The following is a 21,862-nucleotide window of genomic DNA, read 5'->3' as shown; positions in this document are numbered from 1 at the left end:
GTATGGTTATTTAATATTTTCCTAATTCAGTTTTAGTTACCCACATAGATAATAAAATATTTGAGTAAAGGAGTATCATTTATTTATTTGTGTTAACTACAGAGTCTAGCTAAGCCCTTTATAAGAACAATATTAATAACTATAATAATATCACCTAATACACTAATTTTCATTGTAATTCCATGAAGATGATTATTAGCAATCCAGTTTTACAGATAAAGAACCTAAGGCAGAGAAATTCTAGGTAATTTGTTCAAGGTCTAATAGCCACAGGATGATTGGCCAGTTATCTGACCTCAGGGAGCGTGACCCCAGAGTTCTTGCCTAAACCACTGTGCTCTAAAGGCAGAAGACTGAGTTCTTATTTTTTGAGATTCTCCTTGGAATTGTTATATCAAATCTCCAGATGGCAGTAGAGAGTCAAGTGTTACTGACAACATTCACATGGGACAAACTAATTCTTAGCTTCTTGGAGTTTGTAGTCTAGAAGGAAAACAGACTAAATTAACAACTAGGATCAATCAATTATTATTATTATGGACATATTTTGAAAATAAGAGTATAGTAAATATATTTTTAAAAGTAGCATCGTGTGGTCCTAAAAGGTCTTTGGGCTTAGCTTAATTCAGTTCCTTCCTCTGTCACTCACTAGCCTGGTTACCTGAGGCAAATTAATTAACTTCTGGGTTCTTATTTCCTCATTTGCAGGTTAGAGCAGCTAGAAGTAAGGAGGGAATAAATGGGAAACAAGATTGGGTTGGAATCAAACCATGGTGGGACTTAAAAAGTCCCCTTACAAAGAAATTTCTATTTTTCTCCTTTAGGATAAGTGGTTCCAGGGATGTCAAACTTAAACGGGCATCGGAATTACCAGAGGGATCATGAACTCACATATTTATGGGCTCTACCCAAGATATTCTGATTCAGTTGGTCTGGGGTATGACTTGAGATTTTGCATCTTTAACAAATCCCATGGAATGCTGATGCTGCCTTAAGAACCACTGCCCTAAAGGAAGGAGAAAAACATTAAAAGTATTTGGTCAATGGAGTGAAAAGAGCAGATGTGCATGCTGAAACTTGACTTCATCTGTACAAGGGGCAGACTGGAGAGAGACACAGAACTACAGTAGGAGACTGAAAGGATGCTACTTCAGTAGATCAGGAGATAGCTGATACCAGGACAGAGAGAATGGTAGAGTTGAGATATACTTAGAGGCAAAGTCAGTAAAACATAGTGATAGAGATTTGTGGAGTAGGGGACTTTGGGGAGAAAAGGAAAATTTGGGATGTCTTTATTTTTCTGGTTTCTGTAATTGGTTTCACCATCAAAATGTGACATAGAGACCACATAAAGGAGAGGTCAGCAAAATTTTTCTGTGGAAGGCCAGATGGTAAGTGTTTGAGGCCCTATGGGCCATATGGTTTTTGTTGAACTACTCAGCTTGGCTGAGGTAGTGTAACAGCAGTCATATGAAAAATGAATGAGCATCGCTGTGTTTCAATAACATTTTATTTATGGACAATGAAATGTAAATTTCATATAATTTTCATGTGTTATGAAATTTTATTTTTTTCCTACAATTTAAAAAAGTAACTCATGGACCAGTATTAGCCTGCAGGCCAAAGTTTACCGACACCTGATTTAAAGGATAAACTGAAAACTTACACTTTGGATATATGGAATTTTAGGTACCTCTGGGACATAGTTGAGTATTCAGGGTTATAAAGGCAAGAAGAGTTTGGGCTGGAGCTAGAGCTTTTGTAGTCACTCAATTGTAGGTTGAAGACAAGAAAACAAATGAGATTTCCTAAGAGTAGTACAGAAAATGAGAAAAGGACAAGGACAGAACCCTGGAGAAAACTAACATTCAAGAGGAAGGCAAGAAGGATGCTGAGAAGAGGGTGGCCAAGGGATTCCAGAACCAAAAGAGAGCACAGTCAAAAAAAGTAAGAGAAGAGTTTCAAGATGACAGTGGCCAAAAATGTTAACTCTTGCAGAGAAGTCAAGAAAGATAAAGACATAACAGCACGGTATTCATTAGATTTGGCAACCTGGAGGAGGATCAGCTGTAATTTTATTTAGAACAATTTCAGTGGAGTTGTTTGCATATGTCCTAGTGATCCTAAGTATGTCTGAGGCTAGATATTAGTATAAATGTCCAAGTCTTTTTACTAAAAAATATAACTTATTAAACAATAGTACTATATTCTTAAGTAACAAAATGTAAATACAAAGAAAGACAACCTTCATAGCAATCAGCTTAGGAGACATAGTAATGAAGAGGAAGATTCTGGAGTCAGACTGGTTCACATTCTAGCTTCGTCATATCCTGGCAGCATGATCCTTATCTATCTTAATTTCTTCAAATATAAAATTTAATAGTTTAATAAAAATGCATTAGTCTCTTAAAAGCACAGAAGATACCTGGCAAATAGTGAACACGGTATAAGTGTTGTTAAGTAAATGATAGAAAGACAGACGGATGGATGGATGGATGGATAGATAGATATAGACAGATGGACAATTCTCTTAGCTACTTTGTTTTACTTTTCATCATCTCTCCCCTCACCTTATAAAGGAAGTTGTTTGTAAACATGGAGGAAGTATGAGTTTCTTCTTTAGTATGCACACCTTCTCCCATCCAGTGGGTTCGCCCTCTTTTTCTGTGTCCTCTCTTGGAGCAAAGTTTCTTTTTTTTAACTAATTTATTTTTTTTGAATTTTAGTTCACAGTATTATGTTAGTTTTAGGTGTACAACATAGTGATTTGACATTTATAGAATACATTTAAAATTGGTCACCACAATAAGGCTAATAGCCATCTGTCACCATACAAAGTTATTAAAATATTTATGGCTATATTCCAGATAATATATTTTACACCCAATGACATATATCTGTACCTCTTAATCCTCTTCACCTATTTCGTCCAACCCCTACTCCTGGACCTCTAGAAATCATCACTTTGTTCCCTATATCTATGACTCTGCTTCTGTTTTGTTTTGTTTGTCTTTATATTTTGTTTTTTAGATTCTACATATAGTAATTTGTTTCTCTGACTTATTTGACTGAGATCAATACAATATCTTCTAAGTCCATCCACGTTGTTGCAAATGAGAAGATTACATTATTTCTATTACTGAGTCATATTCCATTTTGTATATATACCACGTCTTCTTTATCCATTCATCTACTGATGGGCACTTAGGTTGCTTCCGTATCTTGGCTATTGTAAATAATGCTGCAATGAACATAGGGGTGTATATATCTTTCTGAACTAATGTTTTTATTTTTTTGAAGACACCTAGAATTAGAATTACTGTATCATATGGTAGTTCTCTTTTATATTTTTGAGGAACTTTCATACTGTTTTCCATAGAGGTTGCACCAATTAATATGCCTGAAAACAGCTCATGGGGGTTAACTTTTGTTTACATCCTCGCCAACACTTTTTATTTCTTGTCTTTTTGATAATAGCTATTCTGACAGGTGTGAAGTGATATCTGATTGTGGTTTTGATTTGCATTTCCCTGATGATTAGTGATGTTGCACACCTTTTCATGTACCTGTTGGCCATCTGCATGTCTTCCTTGGAAAAATGTATATTCACAACTTCTGCCCATTTTTCAATCAGCTTGTTGGTTTGATATTGAGTTCTATGAGTTCTTTATATACTTTTGATATTAACCCTTATCAGATATATGACTTGCAAATATTTTCTCTCATTTGATAGGTTGCCTTTTTGTTTTGTTGATGGTTTCCTTTGTTGGGCAGAAGGTTTTTAGTTTGATATAGTCCCATTTGTTTATTTTTGCTTTTGTTGCCATTGCCTGAGGAGACAGATGCAAAAAAAAAAATATTGCTGAACCCAAAGTCAAAGAGCACACTGCATATATTTTCTTCTAATAGTGTTATGATTTCAGGCTTTACATTTAACTTTTTAATCCATTTTGAGGTGATTTCTGTTTATGGTGTAAGAAAGTGGTCCCGTTTCATTCTTTTCCAAATGGCTGTCCAGTTTCCCCAAAACCACTTATAGAAGTGATTGTCTTTTCCCCACTGTATATTCTTGGCTCCTTTGTTGTAAGTAAATTGACCATATGAGTGTGGGTTTATTTCTAAGCTCTTCATTCTATTCCATTGATCTCAAGGTCTGTTTTGTGCCAGTACCATACAGTTTTGATTACTATAGATTTGTAGTATAGTTTGAAATCAGGGAGTGTGATACTTTTAGCTTTGTTCTCTTTTCTTGAGATTGCTCTGTTTGAGGTCTTTTTTGGTCTCATTCAAATTTTAGGACTATTTACCCCACTTCTGTAAAAAATGTCATTGGTATTTTGATAGAGGTTGCATTGAATTTTTAGATTGCTATGGATAGTATGGACATTTTATCAATATTAATTCTTCCAATCCATGAGCATGGTATATCTTTCTATGTATTTGTGTCATCTTCAGTTTCTTTCATCAGTGTCTTATAGTTCTCAGTGTACAGGTTCTTTACTTCTTTGGTTAAGTTTAGATCTAGGTATTTTATTATTTTTGATACAATTGTAAATGAGATTGTTTTCTTAAATTCTCTTTCTGCTAGGTTGTTATTAGTGTATAGAAAGACAGGTTTGGGTATATTAATTTTGAATCCTACAACTTTACTGAATTCATATGAGTTCTAATTGTTTTTGGTGGAATCTTTAGGGTTATACTATATATAAATATATATATATGTATTTATATATTTTTATATATACACATATGTCTATATATTACTATATATAATATATAGAAATACTATACATGTAGTGTATTATTATATAAACATATATATAGTTATAGACTATACATAGTATCATATCATCTGCAAATAGTGACAGTTTTACTTCTTCCTTTTCAACTTGAATATTTTTATCTCTTTTCCTTGTCTGATTGCTGTGGCTAGGACTTCCAATATTATGTTGAATAAAAGTGACAATAGTGGGCATCCTTGTCTTACTCCTGCTCTTAGAGGAAAAACTTTCAGCTTTACACCCATTGAGTATTGTGTTAGCTGTGGTTTTGTCATATATGGCTTTTATTATATTGAGGTATGTTCCCTCTATACCCACTTAGTTGAAAGTTTTTATCATAAATAGATATTGAATTTTGTCAAATGCTTTTTCTGCATCTATTGAGATGATCATTTGATTTTTATCTTTCATTTTGTTAATGTGAAATCTTATATTGATTGAGTTTACAGTTATTGAACCATTCTTGCAACCCTAGGATAAATCCCACTTGATCAAGGTGTATAATTCTTTTAATATATTGTTGAATTCAGTTTACTAATACTTTTGAGGGTATTTCCATGATCATCAAGGATATTGGCCTGAAATTTTCTTTTTTTATAGTGTCTTTATCTGGTCTTGGTAATCTGTCTTTATCTTGGTCAGGGTAATGTTGGACTCATAAAATGAATTTGGAAGTGTTCTTTCCTCTTCATTTTTTTTGGAATAGTTTGTGATGGAAGGTATTAACTTTTTAAATGTTTGGTAGAATTCTCCTGTGAAGCTGTCTTGTCCTGGAGTTTTGTTTTTTGGGAGGTTTTTTATTACTGGTTCACTTTCCTTACTAGTGATTGGTCTATTCAAATTTTCTGTTTCTTCCTGGTTCAGTCTTAGAAGATTGCATGTTTCTGGGAATTTATCCATTTTTTTTAGGTTGTCCAATTCGTTGGTGCATAATTGTTCCCAATAATCTCATGACCCTTTGTGTTTCTGTGATGTAAGTTGTAACTTAACTTCTCTTCTTTCATTTCTGATATTATTTATTTGGGCATTTTCTGTTTCTATCCTGATGAGTGTGGCTAAAGGTTTATCAATTTTGTTTCTGTAATCTAAGAACCAGCTCTAGTTTGATTGATTTTTTCCGTTAAAAAAAAAATCTTCTCAATTTATTTCTACTCTGATCTTTATTATTTCCTTCTTTCTACCAACTTTGGGCTTTGGTTGGTTGGTTGTTTTTTCTAGTTCCTTTAGGTATAAGGTTAGATTGTTTATTTGAACATTTTTAATGTTGTCTAGGTAAGCCCGTATTGTTATAAACTTCCCTTTTAGAACTGCTTTTGCTGTACCCCGTAGATTTTGGAATGTTTTGTTTCCATTTGTCTCAAGGTATTTTTTTATTTCCTCTTTGATTTCTTTGTTGAACCATTGACTATTCAGAAGCACATTGTTCAGCCTCCATGTGTTTGTGTTTTTTTCCAGTTTTCTTCTTGTAATCAACTTTTAGCTTCATATATTTTCAGTTGGAGAATATGATTTTAATTTTCTTAAATTTATTGAGACTTGTTTTTTGGCCTAACATGTGATCTATGGAGGATGTTCCTTGTGCACTTGAAAAGAATGTGTATTCTGCAGTTTGGAGGTGGCACGTTTCTGTATATATCTATTAAGTCTATCTACACTAAACTCATCTAAGGCCAATGTTTCCTTATTGACTTTCTGTCTGGATGGTCTATCCATTGATGTAACTGGGGTGTTAAAGTCCCCTACTATTATTGTGTTACTGTCAGTGTCTCCATTTATGTCTTTTAATATATGCTTTATGTATATAGGTGCTCCTACGTTTGATGCATAGATATGTACAAGTGTTATATCCTCTTGCCGTATTGATCTCTTTGTCATATGTAATGTCCTTTTCCTTTTGTTACAGTCTTTGTTTTAATGTCTGTTTCATCTGATATGAGTATTGCTACCCAGTTTTCTTTTTGTTTCCATATGCTTGGAATATCTTTTTCAATACCTTCACTTTCAGTCTGCATGTGTATTTAGATCTGAAGTGTGTCTCTTGTAGGCAGCAAACACAAGGGTCTAGGATATTTTTATCCATTCAGTCACCCTGTGTCTTTTGATTGGGGAGTATTTAGTCCATTCACATTTAAAGTATTGATAGGTATGTACTTGCTGCCATTTCGTTAATTGTTTTTTGGTTGTTTTTGTAGTTCTCTGTTCAAGTCTTCTTTTTTTCTCTTGTGATTTCATGACTCCTTTAGTGCTATTTTTATGTTTCTTTGTCTTGATTTTTTGTATATCTGTTATAGACTTTCGGTTTCTGGTTACCATGTCATTCATATATAACAATATATTTATTTAGCAGTCTATTTTAAGTTGCTGGTAGCTTAGTTCAACACATTCTAAAAGCACTACATTTTTACTCCACTGCCTGATATTTTATGTTCTTGACATCACATTTTACATCTTTCTGTTTCCTCTATCTCTTAACTATTGATATTTTAGATATAGATGATTTCTACTACTTTTGTATTTTAACCTTCATACTAGCTTAATAGGTTGTTTATTCACTGCCTTTACTGTATGTTTGCCTTTACCTGTGAGATTTCATTTTCATAACTTTCCTGTTCCTAGTTATGGCCTTTTCTTTTCCATTTAAAGACATCCCTTTATCATGTCTTGTAAGGCCGGTTTAGTGGTGACAAACTCCTTTATCTTTTGCTTATCTGGGAAACTCTTTATTTATCTTTAAATTCTTTTTTTTTAAATAAATTTATTTATTTATTTTTGGCTGCATTGGGTCTTTGTTGCTGCACATGGGCTTTCTCTAGTTGCGGCGAGCAGGGGCTACTCTTCATTGCGGTGCGCGGGTTTCTCATTGCAGTGGCTTCTCTTTTTGTGGAGCACAGGCTCCAGGCGTGTGGGCTTCAGTAGTTGTGGCACATGAGCTCTAGAGTGCAGGCTCAGTAGTTGTGGCGCACCGGCTTAGTTGCTCTGCAGCATGTGGGATCTTCCCAGACCAGGGATCGAACCTGTGTCCCCTGCATTGGCAGGCTGATTCTTAACCACTGCACCACCAGGGAATTTGGCCTAATCAGTTGTTTTTATCTTGCTGATTTTAAGATTCTTTCTTTATCTTTAACTTTTGACATTTTAATTATAATATATCTTATTGTGGGTCTTTTACGGTTCATCTTGTTGGGATTCTCTGAGCTTCCTGAAATTGGATGTCTATTTCTTTAACCAGGTTAGGAAATTTTCAGCCATTTATTCTTCACATAGGTTTTCTGTCTCTCTCTCTTCTTTTTCTGGGACCCTATAATGTGATTATTTGTATGCTTGATGTTGTTCTACAGATCCCTTAAACTATTCTCATATATATATATGTGTGTTCTTTTTCTTTTTGCTGTTCTGATTGGGTGATTTCCACTATGCTATCTTCCAGATCCCTGATCTGTTCTGCATTCTCTTATTGGCTGTTGATTCCCTATAATGTATTTTTCATTTCAGTTGTTTTTTTCTGTTCTGATTTTTTTTTTAATATTTTCTGTCCCTTTGTTGAAGTACTTACTGAGTTCATCCATTCTTCTCCCAAGTTCAGTGAGCATATTTATGGCTATGACTTTGAACTCTTTATCTGATAAATTGCTTATCTCTTTTCCATTTAGTTCTTTTTCTGATGTTTTGTCTTGATCTTTCACTTGGAAAGTATTTGTCTCCTCATTTTGCCTAACTGTACTGCTTCTCTACTGGGACTCAAAGCTAGTGAGTTTGTGTACAAGCCCTTCAAGAGCTGAGTCTCAGTTTCCCACAGCCCTGCAGCTCTCCTGGAAGTAAGCTCCACTGGTTTTAAAGCCAGACATTCTGGGAGCTCATCTTTCCAGTGCAGGTACTCTTGGTGGGGAGCTGAACTTGGAGCTTGGGCCCTTAGCTCCTCAGGGGGCACCTACACAGTTGTGATAACCCTCCCACTTGTGGATCTGTGCTCTGATGGTGTAGATTCTGATCAGATGGTGTCTCTATCCATCCTACCTGTCTCATTGTGGTCTTTTCAGGCTGTTGCTCAAAGAGCAGTTTTAACAGTGAAATACCTTAAGTGCCTCCAATTGCTTCAGGAAAATATTTCTATAGAAAATGAAACTTTTCTTAACAACGTTTGTAAGAAAATTGGCTGATCTCCTTTTTACAAAAAAAATCTAGATTCTAAGCATATAAGTAATATTATTACTGCTTTAGGAGATCAGGTATCACTTATGAAACTTGAAGAATGAGGGGTTCTACTTGGAGATATTAATATATTCAACTGCAAACAACATTTTTAATATAATTAATAAAAAGTTTTAAGAAAAAATATAATACTCTTAAAACTATGTTTCAGTGTGGTAGAGGTGAATCTCAAATATTTCAGGTTACTTAAATTGTTCACTTCCACAGTTTATTATATCGAGATCTAACTACCTGTCATATAAAACACACACATATTTTACATGTGTTTGCACATACATATACCTTCCATTCTACATATTATTAATTCCGTTAAAAAATATTGTTTTCCCTGCTGTTTTATAGTATCTTGTTCTTTCATATAATTATATACTATCAGTAGGAGATTTTTTTATTATTATAATATTTAAAATGGACCTTAGCTTAAAATACTAATATTTCTAAGAATGGTAAGGTGGTGTGAAACAGTTAAAATTCTTCCACATTTATTTGTTGATATCAGCAGCTTTGAAGGGGTGAGATTTCTGACTGAGGCAAAGTGAAAGGCAGGTGATAGCAAAGCAAAGAGGAATTTTTGAGATTTGAGTAAACTTGTTAGGCTTCTATGAGGTCTTAGAACATTGTGCAGTACTGAGAGCCTAGTAGAAGAGAGAGACAAAATTAGCAATGAAGAGGAGAAAGAAGAGTTGAAACATGCCAAAGACATGTTGCTACCTCATTCCAGCTATTAATATGAAAAATCACCATGGAACTCACTTTCTACTCTTATACCTCCTTCCTATAACAGGTAGTCTTTTGCTCCCTCTACCAGTTATATAGACTAGCACCTAATTTAATTTCTCAATAAATCTTTCTGTATCATCTTTAAACCATATTTTGAATTAGTGTGTTTTGTTGGTTTACCTGAAAAACTTAATTACCATTTTTAGCATTATTTCTTTGGCAAAATATAATACAAATGTCAAACAACTAAACTGTAAATGAACTTATATGCAGGCAGTAAGTTTAGCTGCATGATAAATTGCTGTTTTTAAAATATGGTACAATACAGTTTACCTTGGAGCAGTGGAAAAGATTAGTAACAAAGAAATCATAAAATTCTTTCTTCCTTGGTACTGGTTGTTTGATTTACTTGCCTCAGTTATACAAATGTAAGTGATTATGCACTCTTCATTCAGCTACATTAAGATGCAGAATCCATAGCTCTAATCCAGGATCAGAACTTCCCAACACCGGCATGATAGTCTACCTGAGTTTATTTTATACTAAATGTGATAATTATTCCTGATTGTTTCTCAGACTAAATCCTTAAAGAAAAATCTTTGCTTCTAAAGCAATAGAATGCATACCATTCCTCTTAGAGGAAATTGAGGGAGTTATCTTAGTTGTTATCTTCAGGAGGAAAAATGTTTTTATTCATGTAATTGTTGTGTATGATTGTCTGTTGTTGTCATATTAATCACTGGAGTAATGGGTGCTATGTAGGGAACTTCACTTTGAATCATTACGTGAATAACCCTTGTCAAACTCAGAGGTTCCCTAATCTAGTCTTCCTTCTTCACTCTTAATATTTCACTGTGTAATTACAGCTCCCAATCCCTGTGCAGCTAATGATGGCAGAGGCCCCTGCTCTCATATGTGTCTGATCAATCATAATAGGAGTGCTGCTTGTGCTTGCCCACACTTGATGAAGCTTTCCTCAAATAAGAAGACCTGCTATGGTAAATTTCTTACAGTTCTTTTCTAAACTCCAAATTGAATTCTCTCAAATTGTATTAGCATTCAGATTTTCTTCATAGTAAAGCGGAAGAGGTTTTAATGTCCTTAAAAACATTTGATGTGGTGCTATTTTCAGACTCTGTTGATGATTCATCTACTTTTGGGGAGACTGACGAATTCTTTAAATATGTGATATGCTTCACTTTGCTGTTTATTACCTCATTCACTTTTTTTCTTGCTACTTTCTTATTTGGTGTGTTAGCAGAATTTATCTCTACAAAACAGGGAGATTTGTAAGTGAAAGTGCATTATCAGAAAATGATGATGTAGGTAACCTGCATAATAAAGAGGTGCTTAACAGCTTTAATCTCCTCCTGCTCGTCTACATTTACTTTAGCATCATTTTATAGGGGATTATCAAGTTGAAGGGAGAAAATATGAAGTAAAATATGTAACTTGGAAAGGTTTGTAAAAAAAATACTTAAACAGCATATTTAAACTAAAAACTGAAAATAAAATTTGTGAATGAAAACCAGACTGTGGGCTCTTCAGAGCCTTTTTTTTTTTTTTAGATTCCATATATATGTGTTAGTCTACGGTATTTGTTTTTCTCTTTCTGACTTCACTCTAGATGTATATGTATAGCTGATTCACTTTGTTTTAAAGCAGAAACTAACACACCATTGTAAAGCAATTATACTCCAATAAAGATGTTAAAAAAAAAGAGGACACAATAAAAGTTGGTGGTTGATAATGAGATATGCTGGGAACTGTGCTTTAACTCTACACAATTTAGAGGTGAATTCAAAAAAAGTGAAGGTACCTTGAACGCTACATAAGGTTTTTGATATAAAATAATGTCACATGTAATTACAGATAGAGATCTAATTTACATACCTCATACACATATTCTACATTCTTGAATACACCAAGTTTGCTCTGGACTTTGGGCTAGCTGTTCCCTCTTTTGAAAATACTCCTCTCTTAGATTTTCTAATTGTAGAGTCCTTTTTGCTATTCATGGGTTGTTCAAATGTCACCTTTGTAGAGGGCTTCCCTGATGACCTAGTTTACAGTAGCTCTCCTACTGATATTTTCTTGTTTCTGGTATTCTTGTTTTTGATATTTCTTGTTTCTGTTCTTTATTTATTGTTTATCCCTCTTAGAATGTAAACTACTACATGAGAAGGCCTTCATTTATCTCATTTACTTCTGTTTTCTGAGGACCTGTAATTTTGATTGGCATATAGGAAACATTCAGTTAATATTTGTTGATGTTAAATAAATGGTTGCTCTCTTATTAAGTCAAATGTATTTTTGATGTTGCTACCATACCTTGGAAATTAGAACTTCTCAAATAACTTCTCAAAAAAAAAAAATCAGACTGTGGTTTTTTTTAGTTTTGTTTTGTTAGTAAATTTGTTTATTTGCAAAGCAGTTACCTTTAAGGGCAAAAAAGAGTGTATTCATCAAATCTTAACTCAGGAATTTAGGCACATGTGGCTTTAATTAATTTTATACAATAATACCATATCTCAAATATCAACAATAACCCCAAAGAGAAAAACAAGAGAATAGAACATCTGACTCCTATTTCTATTAAATCTACTAATACTTCACAAACTCATTGCAAGAAAGGTGCCTATTTAAGTAGAAATGATAGAATGCCTCACAATATTAATTACTACAGATTCACAAAAATTTACAGTACAGCATGCTTTAACATTATTTGAACCCTAATTTTGATAGGGAAAATATAAACATGATTTTTAAAAGCAATGTTTAATCTCATTTTATTCAAAGATAGTATAGAAAAAATGTTCTTAGTTTCCTTCAAAAAGCACTTAATGCACTGCAGTATTGTTATAGTTATAAACAAAGAACAAATATGGCTGTTTGGCGTTTGTAGAGTTCATGTCCTTTAACAAGTTTGTTTGAAATTCTAAGATCAAATCAATTACTGATAATTTCTTGGCATTTCTAACTAAAGAAAAATGACTTAAGGATTCTAACTTGTTTTACATTTGTTATTATTAAGTACTTTCATTTAAAAATAGATAAATCATTTCTGCGTTCATGTTTCCATCAAATCTTGGTCATGATTGTCTGGTGTTAAAAACCTATTAAATCATCAACAAATAATATTTAGAATTTCTAGACAGCTTCAAACTTGCCAAGCTTATAAAGAAAAACACATTTCTATTTCTTTTCTAGAAATGAAAAAATTTCTTCTTTATGCAAGACGTTCTGAAATCAGAGGAGTGGATATTGATAATCCATATTTTAACTTTATCACGGCCTTTACAGTCCCTGATATTGATGATGTTACTGTGATAGACTTTGATGCATCTGAAGAACGTTTATACTGGACAGACATTAAGACACAAACCATTAAACGGGCTTTTATTAATGGAACTGGATTAGAAACTGTTATTTCAAGAGGTAAAAGATTTTCACTTTACATCTTAAAACATGTTTGTTATTCAGTTTGTAATAATTGCATCTCTTTTGTATTCTTTTTCTATTATCCAATTCTATGTAGTTAATTGAGAGTTGGAATTGATTATTCAGAGATTTAATAATATGCTATATCCTAACAATTGTAGAATGCTATAATTATGTTGCACATAGTAGTCTGATAACTAGAAATTTAGTTTCACAAGAAGAAAAAATTTCAGAACAGATAATTTGCAGATTTCTAAATAAACAGATTGGAAGACTCCTTTTTGCTGATGCGGGAAAAGTTGTCTTTGCCTAGAGAAAATATAGGATATTGGTAAAGACTGGTTTCCCCCTCTGATTCAAGCTTGTTATCAACTTTCTTTTGCGTGTATTTTTACAGAACTAGACTAAACAAATAAGAGAGGAAACCTGTTCCTATCCACCTCCTGACCCAGCAGGTTGAATCACAGGTTTTCAGTAATGCTGTTGATTAACCATGAAAAAAAAAAAAAAAAACTTTTCCCAAAGTAGAAAATATAGCTGAAATGAGACATACATATAAATGCAGTGGCCGAATTCTAAATATTTAGCATTGAATTATCTTCATTTTTGCTTAAATTTTGGTATAGTGTGATTTCTGGGTCAGTTACCGTTTTAGTGAGTGAATCTTAGTTGAGCACCTGCTGTTTACCGTGACTGCAAAATCAAAGAAGACACAGTTTTTCTTCAGTTCCATGCCTCCTAGGCATGATAGAGTGATTTGAAGGAGGATGGAGGAAGGCATGATCAGTCATCCATATAGATATATCGAACTCCTCTGCCTGAAGCATACTGACAATTTAAAATCAGACCTTATTTGAGCAATGATCAACTTCTTAACGAAAGCAATAAGAAGTGCAGGTTTTACATTTACAGTGTTTTTCAAGAGTTTCCACTGGCTTGAGTACCATTAGTAGATCTGAGAGTATTTGAGCACTCAGGTGCTCTTGTATGTATGCTAGCTCTTTACCCATCTCAGGTTAGTACTGTTAATGCAACTTGAATGAATTGGTTATAAGCTTGTTTAAATATTGAATTACAAACTTTCCCTAAGAGAAGAGCCTTTCTAAAAAAGCTAATGCAAAGATTTCCTTTTTGTGCAGGATTTTTTTACAGGAGCAAGGGGAAAAAATAATTATTGTTAGACTAGATTTAAAAAGACTACCTGGTAAATGATCATGAAAAATCTTGAGAGAACAGTTAAAGCACATAAGGTACTCCCAAGACTGACAGTCAGTTTGGTGGTCTTCTCACAAGAAATTCATCAAAGTCTAATAGAAAATTGTTCACATACTTTATCGTGAATGTGAAATATTTTCCAAAGGCTCTATGAATTGTGTAAAGTGAAAGATGTTCTATCTAAAAAAAAATTGGGGAAAGATTTTCTGTCTTTAATTGTAAATTGATAACTAGTAGTAATTTGGTGAGTTTATCTTTGAGAAAATCACAAATGTATCTCCATTTAGCAGACTCTATTTACAATTATTAACCAAAAATTGAGCAATAATATTTTCTCACTAATAATAGATGTACTCATTAGGATCAATAATTATTAATTCAGTCATTTTTAAAAGTATTAGAATATGTTCTATATGATAAGAAATTGAAGGAGGGTCAGTATAGAGTGAATAGTATGAAGTACAGAACAAGAGGGTGTTATACGAGCTGATGGAGCTAAAAAAAACAGGAACCAAATCATGCCAGCCTTTATAGGATAACTCGTTGATTTTTATGTTAATACTAAAAATAATGGAAACTTAGGAAATGTTTTAGGGAGAGTACAACTACATGATTATCTTTGCTTTGGAAAAGATCACTCTAGATATTATGTTTAGGGACTTCCCTGGTGGTCCAGTGGTTAAGACTTTGCCTTCCAATGCAGGGGCTGCATGTTCAATCCCTGGTCAGGGAGCTAAGATCCTACATGCCTAGCGGCCACAAAAACAAAACGTAAAAAATATATAGATATTATGTTTAGTGGAGAATTGAAAAGGTCTGGGTTGGGGGGTAGATGAGCAGTAGACTCTGGGAAACAAGGCTGCTATAGTGGTTTTAGTAAGAGGTGATGGAAGCCTGGACAAGGGTGGAAACAATAGAGATAGTGAAATGTGGAAAAATCATTGAGATATCAACGAGTAAATATATGAAATAACTGAATATGAAAGTTGAGGAATAGACATTTTCAAGGACAACTCAGTTTCTGTCTGCCCCACAAGTTGAATGACGTTGCTTTTCCCTTTCTTCCAAAGTGAAACCTTGTTAGGGACTGATATGTCCTTCCATTAAAAGAGAAACTTGAGATGAACTTTTGACAGTTCAGTTTCTGAACGCATCAAAGTATCTTAAATCCTGCCAGTAATTGTACTTTATTTTACGCTTTCATCTTTTAGATTCCTTGTAAATGACTCTTTGGCCTTTCTCTTCTTATACTGTTGGCCTCTGTATTTTCTCACTTCATTGTCTTCCATCTACTGGAATTTTTCTTGAGACACTCTTCATATATTCCTCAGCCCAAGTCTAATGTGAAACCACCAAAAAAAAAAAAAAAAAAAGGATCAGGCCCCAAATCAGTGAGATCTAGATTTTGGAAACAGTCCTTGAATTAAAGTAGAAAGTTTAGACAGGGAACATCTGTTGTTTTGCCTATTACTGAATAGAATTTTCAATTTTCATTTTCACCCAGGAAGCCTTTTGGTGGAAGAATGTCAACATCTGTGATTTAAAAAAGAGGAGAGTAAAGAAAAGAAAGAAAGAAAGGCAAAAATGATACCTATAAATGCCATTCTATTGAGAACTGTGTATCTATAGCAATGGGTGCTAAATGAGCAATACTTCCCACGTATATTCTTTATCTTTTAGTTAGAAAGATAGAAATGCTATTTTAGTTTACTCCATGGGCTTTTTTTTTTTTCTCACACGATATTCTGGATTTTGTATCTGGGATGTTGAATGGGTGGGGAGATAGCAATTATTTCACTAAGACAATCTATAACCTCAAAGAGCTTTATATCTGGTGAGAGTGAAATGTAAACATCTAACTAAAGTATAGGACTCAATGAAATAAGGAGGTTAATAAGGTGTAAGCCACTTCTTACAAAGTTAGCACAAGGAGTACTGAATTCTTACGTGGGATTACTAAATTTCCCTCGTGGGATTACTAAATTTCCCACGTAGGAGGAGGTGGTGAAATGAGGGTTCTGGAGGAAACTGTAGCAAGATCAATCTGGTTAAGCTATCAGTAGGCACAAAGATCTGGACATACATACACAGAGGGGCAAGCAGTGAGGGGCAGATAGATCTTGTAAAAGAGTAAACTAGAAGGTTCATATCATGGCAGATCACAGAGGGTCTTATACCAGAGGAGCTGGTTTTGTTTTTTTGTTTTGTTTTAGTTTTTTCCCTCAAGACAATGGAAAGCTGCTGAAGACTTTTACAGATGGGTATAGGTCATTCAAACTCTTTTGAAGATAAATCACATTATCAACCTGATAGTTAGATTGAAAAAGTGAGAAATTATAGACAAGGATACAACTAGAAGGTTACAGAGATGTTCCAAATCTGAAACCAAATTTAGATATAAGAAGGTGACAGACACCAAGAGTAGATGTAGAAGTAATTGAACCTGATGAATGAAAGAGAGGTGAAGTTGACCAAATAATTGGAAAGATATTGGAGACATTGATCCAGATGAAAATAAAAGAAGGAGGCTTGCTTCAGAATTTTTTCCCAAATCAGCAGTGAGTTGTTTCTATAAGATAGGAATAATTATAGGTTTAGGACATTAAGAATATAAAGATTAGTCAAAAAGTCATACTTCTGCCCCTATGTTCTCTCAAAAAAAAAAAAAAAAAAGATTGGGAATGCATACATATGTGTTAAAAGTGACAAAACCAAGGCCATAGTAAATGCCCAATTGTTCAGAGTTGGAGAGGCATAAAATTAGTGAGGGTGAGCGTAGAAGGCTCCTAAAGTATTTATAATGTTCTTAAGCTGGATCATGGATTTATGGATGTTTTATTAATTTGCATACCATGTGTTATATATAGTAACATATATATGTATATACACACATACATTATATATATTTGTATGATCAGTTTTTTCATAAATGCAACAAATAGAATATTAATATTTACAAAGTTCCCTTGAGAAAGCTTTTTACAAACATTACCAATTTGCTTTTTTAAACTTTGCTTCTAAGAACAGTGAAATAATTGCCCAGAAACCTACTGCAAATGAGTTTTGATTAGTTGAAACCATAACTGCCCTCAGAAAGTTATAAGAATTGGGATCCCTTCCTCCTTTGGAGGCATACCTGATTTGGGGTAGAAGTCTTTGTGTTCACGCCCAAGAAGCTGGTGTCAGTAGGTCCACTTCATAGGAAAAATAAAAGATGTCTCACAAGCAGAGAATTGACAGCCAGTCCTTTTTCATTTAGATTTGTCTACATTTGAACCAATTTGTATGCTTACCTCCATCCCTCTTTCATTTCAGGCCTTCTTTCTGTAATCTTTTTTCTTCTCTCTGAATTATATCCTTTAATGTTCCTTTAGTTTAGTGAGAATCTGATATAATATCTGAAAATATATTTATTTAGTCTTCTTTTTTTAAAGATAATTTTTTTAAATTGTAGTAAAATACACATAACATAAAGTTTATCATGTTGACCTTTCTATTTTTATTTTTTTTAATTTTATTTTTGGCCGCACCATGCGACATGTGGGATCTTAGTTCCCCGACCAGGGATCGAACCCATGCCCCCTGCAAGGGAAGTCCCTTGACCCTTCTTAATTGTACAGTTCAGTAGTGTTAAGAACATTCACAGTGTGTGACCAATCTCCAGAACTTTTTCTGTCTTGCAAAATGAAATTATACCCATTAAGCAACAACTCCCCATGCCCCTTCTCTCATCTCCTGGAAATCACCATTCTATTTCTGTGTCTATGAATTTAACTACTCCAGGTACCTCATAAAAGAGGTATCATATAGTATTTGTCTTTTTGTGAATGGCTCATTTCACTCAGCATGATGTCTTCACGGTTCATCCATATTGTAGCCTGTCAGAATTTCCTTTCTTTTTAAGGCTGAATAATATTCCATTGTATGTATGTATCACAATTTGTTTATACATTCATCAGTCAATGGACATTTGGGTTGTTTCACTTTTGGCTATTATGAATAATGTTGCTGTGGACATAGGTATATGAATATCTCTTTGAGACCTTTAAGTTCTTTTGGTTATATACCCAGAGGTGGAATGGCTGAATCATATGGTAATTCTATTTTTAATTTTTTGAGAACTGCCATACTGTCTCCCACAAGGCTGCACCATTTTAAATTCTCACCAACAACCTGCAAGGGTTCCAATTTCTCCATATTCTTGCCAATATTTTTATTTTGTTTCTGTTTTTCTTTTGTTTTTTGTTTGTTTGTTCATTTTCTATAGTAGCCATCCTAATGGGTATGAAGTGGTATATACTTGTGGTCATGATTTACATTTCCTAATGATTAGTGATGTTGAATATCCTTTTGTGTTCTTGTTGGCCATTTCTGTATCTGCTTTGGAGACATGGCTATTGAGTTTTTGCCCATCTTTTTGTTGATGTTTAAGTGTAGTTTGAAAGATAATGATGGTTGAGTACAAATTCCAAGTTTAGAGTTACTTTCTCTCAACCCTTTCCAGATATTATTTCACTATCTTTTCACATCTCATTGCTGCTGAGAATCTCTGTTTGTCTAATTTTGTCTAATTGTCATTCTTTTTTGCAGGATGTGTCTTTTCTCTCTATATGCTTTTAAGATCTTCTTTTTCCTCCTGATAATATTTTTACTTAGCAACCTAAAATGTGTTGTACTTCCTTTTGGGTCATGTCTTTCATCAGCACAGGGAGGAAAAACCCTCAACTATTATATCTGACCATTTTTTCTAGCCTAGTCTCTCTATTCCTTCCTTTGTAAACTCTGACTAGGTATGGTAGGTTATTCATTCTAACCTCCAACTCACCTAATCTTTTTGTTTCTCTGTGCTTTCTCTGGCTAACTTCCTTCTATTTGTCTTGCAGTTCACTAGCTGTCTTGCAGTAACTAGTGTCTAACCTGCTGGTTAATCCGTCTAATGAATTATTTTTTTTTAATATTTGCAAGTTATTTTTGCTTCTCATTTATATATATTCCAAGAAGATTTTTAAAAATAAATTATTGTAGCTTGCTTATTATTTTGAAGCATATATTTTCCTTTAAAATATTCCACGCATTTTTCTTTATCTTACGCATGATAATTTTAAAACATGTAGGCTTTGGAGACTTAAACCTATTGTTTATTTTTCTCTTTATTCTTGGTCTTATGTCTTATTTCTTTTAATTTCAACTTTTTGTTCTGATCAATTACGAGGAGAAACTCAGTCTTTGGAAATTGTGAGGGCCTGGGTTAAGAAATTTTTTTCTTCCATAAAGGGTTTGAATTTGCTTCTGTTGGAGGGAAAAGGAGTGACGATAAGCCAGGAATCACTTTAGTTTGATTCCTCCTCTGCCCAACCAATGAATACCTTGTTTATAAACTATTAATCTCTTACCTAAGCGTAGACCTATGCTTAGAATTTTTTTTTCATACCCAGGAAAGAGATGGAAAAAAATGTTTTATATTTATTTTAAAAATTATTCTCCTTTTTAAGTAGGCAGATTTTTTATTTCCCACTCACCCGAGGATGTAGATCCTTCTGATATCCTGGGATTGCTCTTGTTTAGCTCTGCTACTTTTTGTGAGTTTAAGGACCCAATCCTCTTGCACTGAGCAACTAATAATCCTGGAATCTCTAGATTATCATTACAAGTTTCTGTCCCAGTGGCAACACCAACCTCTGTATTCCCACTTCCCTTCCTTTATGATTTTAGCTAACATACAAGTGTGTGTTAGCACTTAGAGATATTCCTGTCTGTCTTACGATCTCAACAATGAATTTAAAAGTTACAATTTATCATACATCAGGGAATTTTGTGGCAATGGAGGGCTTTTATGAATATCTAATCTGCCTTTCTTCAAGAAGTGAGAGTCCCTGGAAATAGTAAATTGAACTTTCTGAGAAACTTGTTCAGAGGTCTTGGCCTGACTTACTTGAAAACAAGAGTTGAGTCAATTCATTATTTTAGTATTTTTATAAAAAAAAGAAAAATATCATTAAACATATTGCAGTTTTTATTCTTCCCCCACCCCTTTACTGTGAATTTACCAGGACACTCTAAAACAACGAGACTTGGGCATTAGTGGTGGTCAAAAAAGACATAAAATTTATCTTAGGCATAAAGCTGATAATTACAAACCCCAAACTAATGGACAGGACAAGGGTGAGGATAGAAAATGAGAATTGAGATTGCCTGAGTATATGTTTAGATATGTACTCCTGAAAATACACTTGAGGATCTTACATCTGATATTTTTAGCTCAGCTCACATATCCTTAAAATTATGGATTGTGCATATCATGAATTCATTCATCAATTCATTAAAAATATTTATTTTGAAGGCAATGTTGTATATGTTTGGGGAGGGGAGCTATAAAGATAAATTAGCAAGGAGCCCACCTTCAAGAAGTATATGTGAAAGTACTAGTATGTTAGCAAATAATTATCACATTAGGTAGAAAGGGATTGACCAGATGTAGTCCTGGTGAGTTAGGTAGATAAAGAAAATCTTCACGGCTGGAATTTATGGGAGAATTGATTAGGTTTTTGTGGTTGAAGGATGATGTTGCCTATCAGCTGGCCTATTTTGCATGAGATTTAGAAAAGTGAAGATGTGATTGGATGTGAGGTCCAGGTAATTCTATATAGATTGGAAAGTTTAGGACAAGGCTGGGAATCTGAGAACACATCAGTATGACTGAAGTGTAATAAGATAATTGGCTAAAAATAGTGAGAAATAAGGTTGGAAAGGTAATTATATTCAGATTATACAGAAAGCCAGGCTAAGGAATTTAGACATCACTTTCTGAGTGGTTGGAAGCAATAGAATACCTTGGGGCAACCAAAGGTCATGATCCAGAGCTCTCTAGTCAGAAAAATAACCTGGCAGCAACTAAATCAACTGCTTGAAAGAAGAAAAAGACTGTATGCTATGGAATATTAAAGATAGAAATAGATTTGAGGGAGCATGAACTACAGAATTCACAAGGACTAAATAGGTATTCATAGCTTACATTTGGCTATGATTTCCAGTTTAAAAATGCAATGTCTTCTCTAGGCTGTATGATTAGGAGTCAATCAGAAATAAGTAAAAGGATTTTGAGCAGAAGAGACAGCGGAAAAAAACCAAACAAACTCTGGATAACATGTATTTTAGAGGAAATAAAAACTTTTTTTATGTTTGCCAGTACCAAGCAATTCAGGGTAAAAAAGCAGAAAGTACTAAGTCCTTGGTTTGGCAAAGTATCCCTCAACCCTGAATTAAGCTGCATGAACACACATCCTCTAATATTCACAACAATCCTATGAATTATCTATAATTATCCTCATTTTGCTGATAAAAAAAGGCCGAAATTTAAGCGATTTAAGGACAAAAAATAGGCACCCAACCTAGAACAGGAAGCCAAATCTTCTCATTACTGTTTCTCAGCAATCAATTAAGTCCAGAGGGTAAAGGAGGAAGAATAAATATTCTGGGTGAGGCAAATAAATATCTGA

The 21,862-nt window shown here is 33.8% G+C and overlaps 1 protein-coding gene across 1 annotated transcript in view; it reads left to right on the top strand.

Annotated features, from left to right (window-relative positions):
* The window catches only part of LRP1B (LDL receptor related protein 1B), a 1,885,740-nt gene that overhangs the window by 1,240,187 nt on the left and 623,691 nt on the right, over window positions 1-21,862 (top strand). Inside the window, exons 29-30 of the mRNA XM_082465229.1 lie at window positions 10,577-10,708; window positions 12,921-13,148. Of these exons, the coding sequence (XP_082321355.1) occupies window positions 10,577-10,708; window positions 12,921-13,148 (360 nt within the window). The remainder of the gene's footprint in view (window positions 1-10,576; window positions 10,709-12,920; window positions 13,149-21,862) is intronic.

This window comes from Balaenoptera physalus (genome assembly GCF_965194825.1).
Source record: "Balaenoptera physalus genome assembly, chromosome: 6".
NCBI classification, from domain to species: domain Eukaryota; kingdom Metazoa; phylum Chordata; class Mammalia; order Artiodactyla; family Balaenopteridae; genus Balaenoptera; species Balaenoptera physalus.
This window is presented reverse-complemented; position numbering and strand designations above follow the sequence as displayed.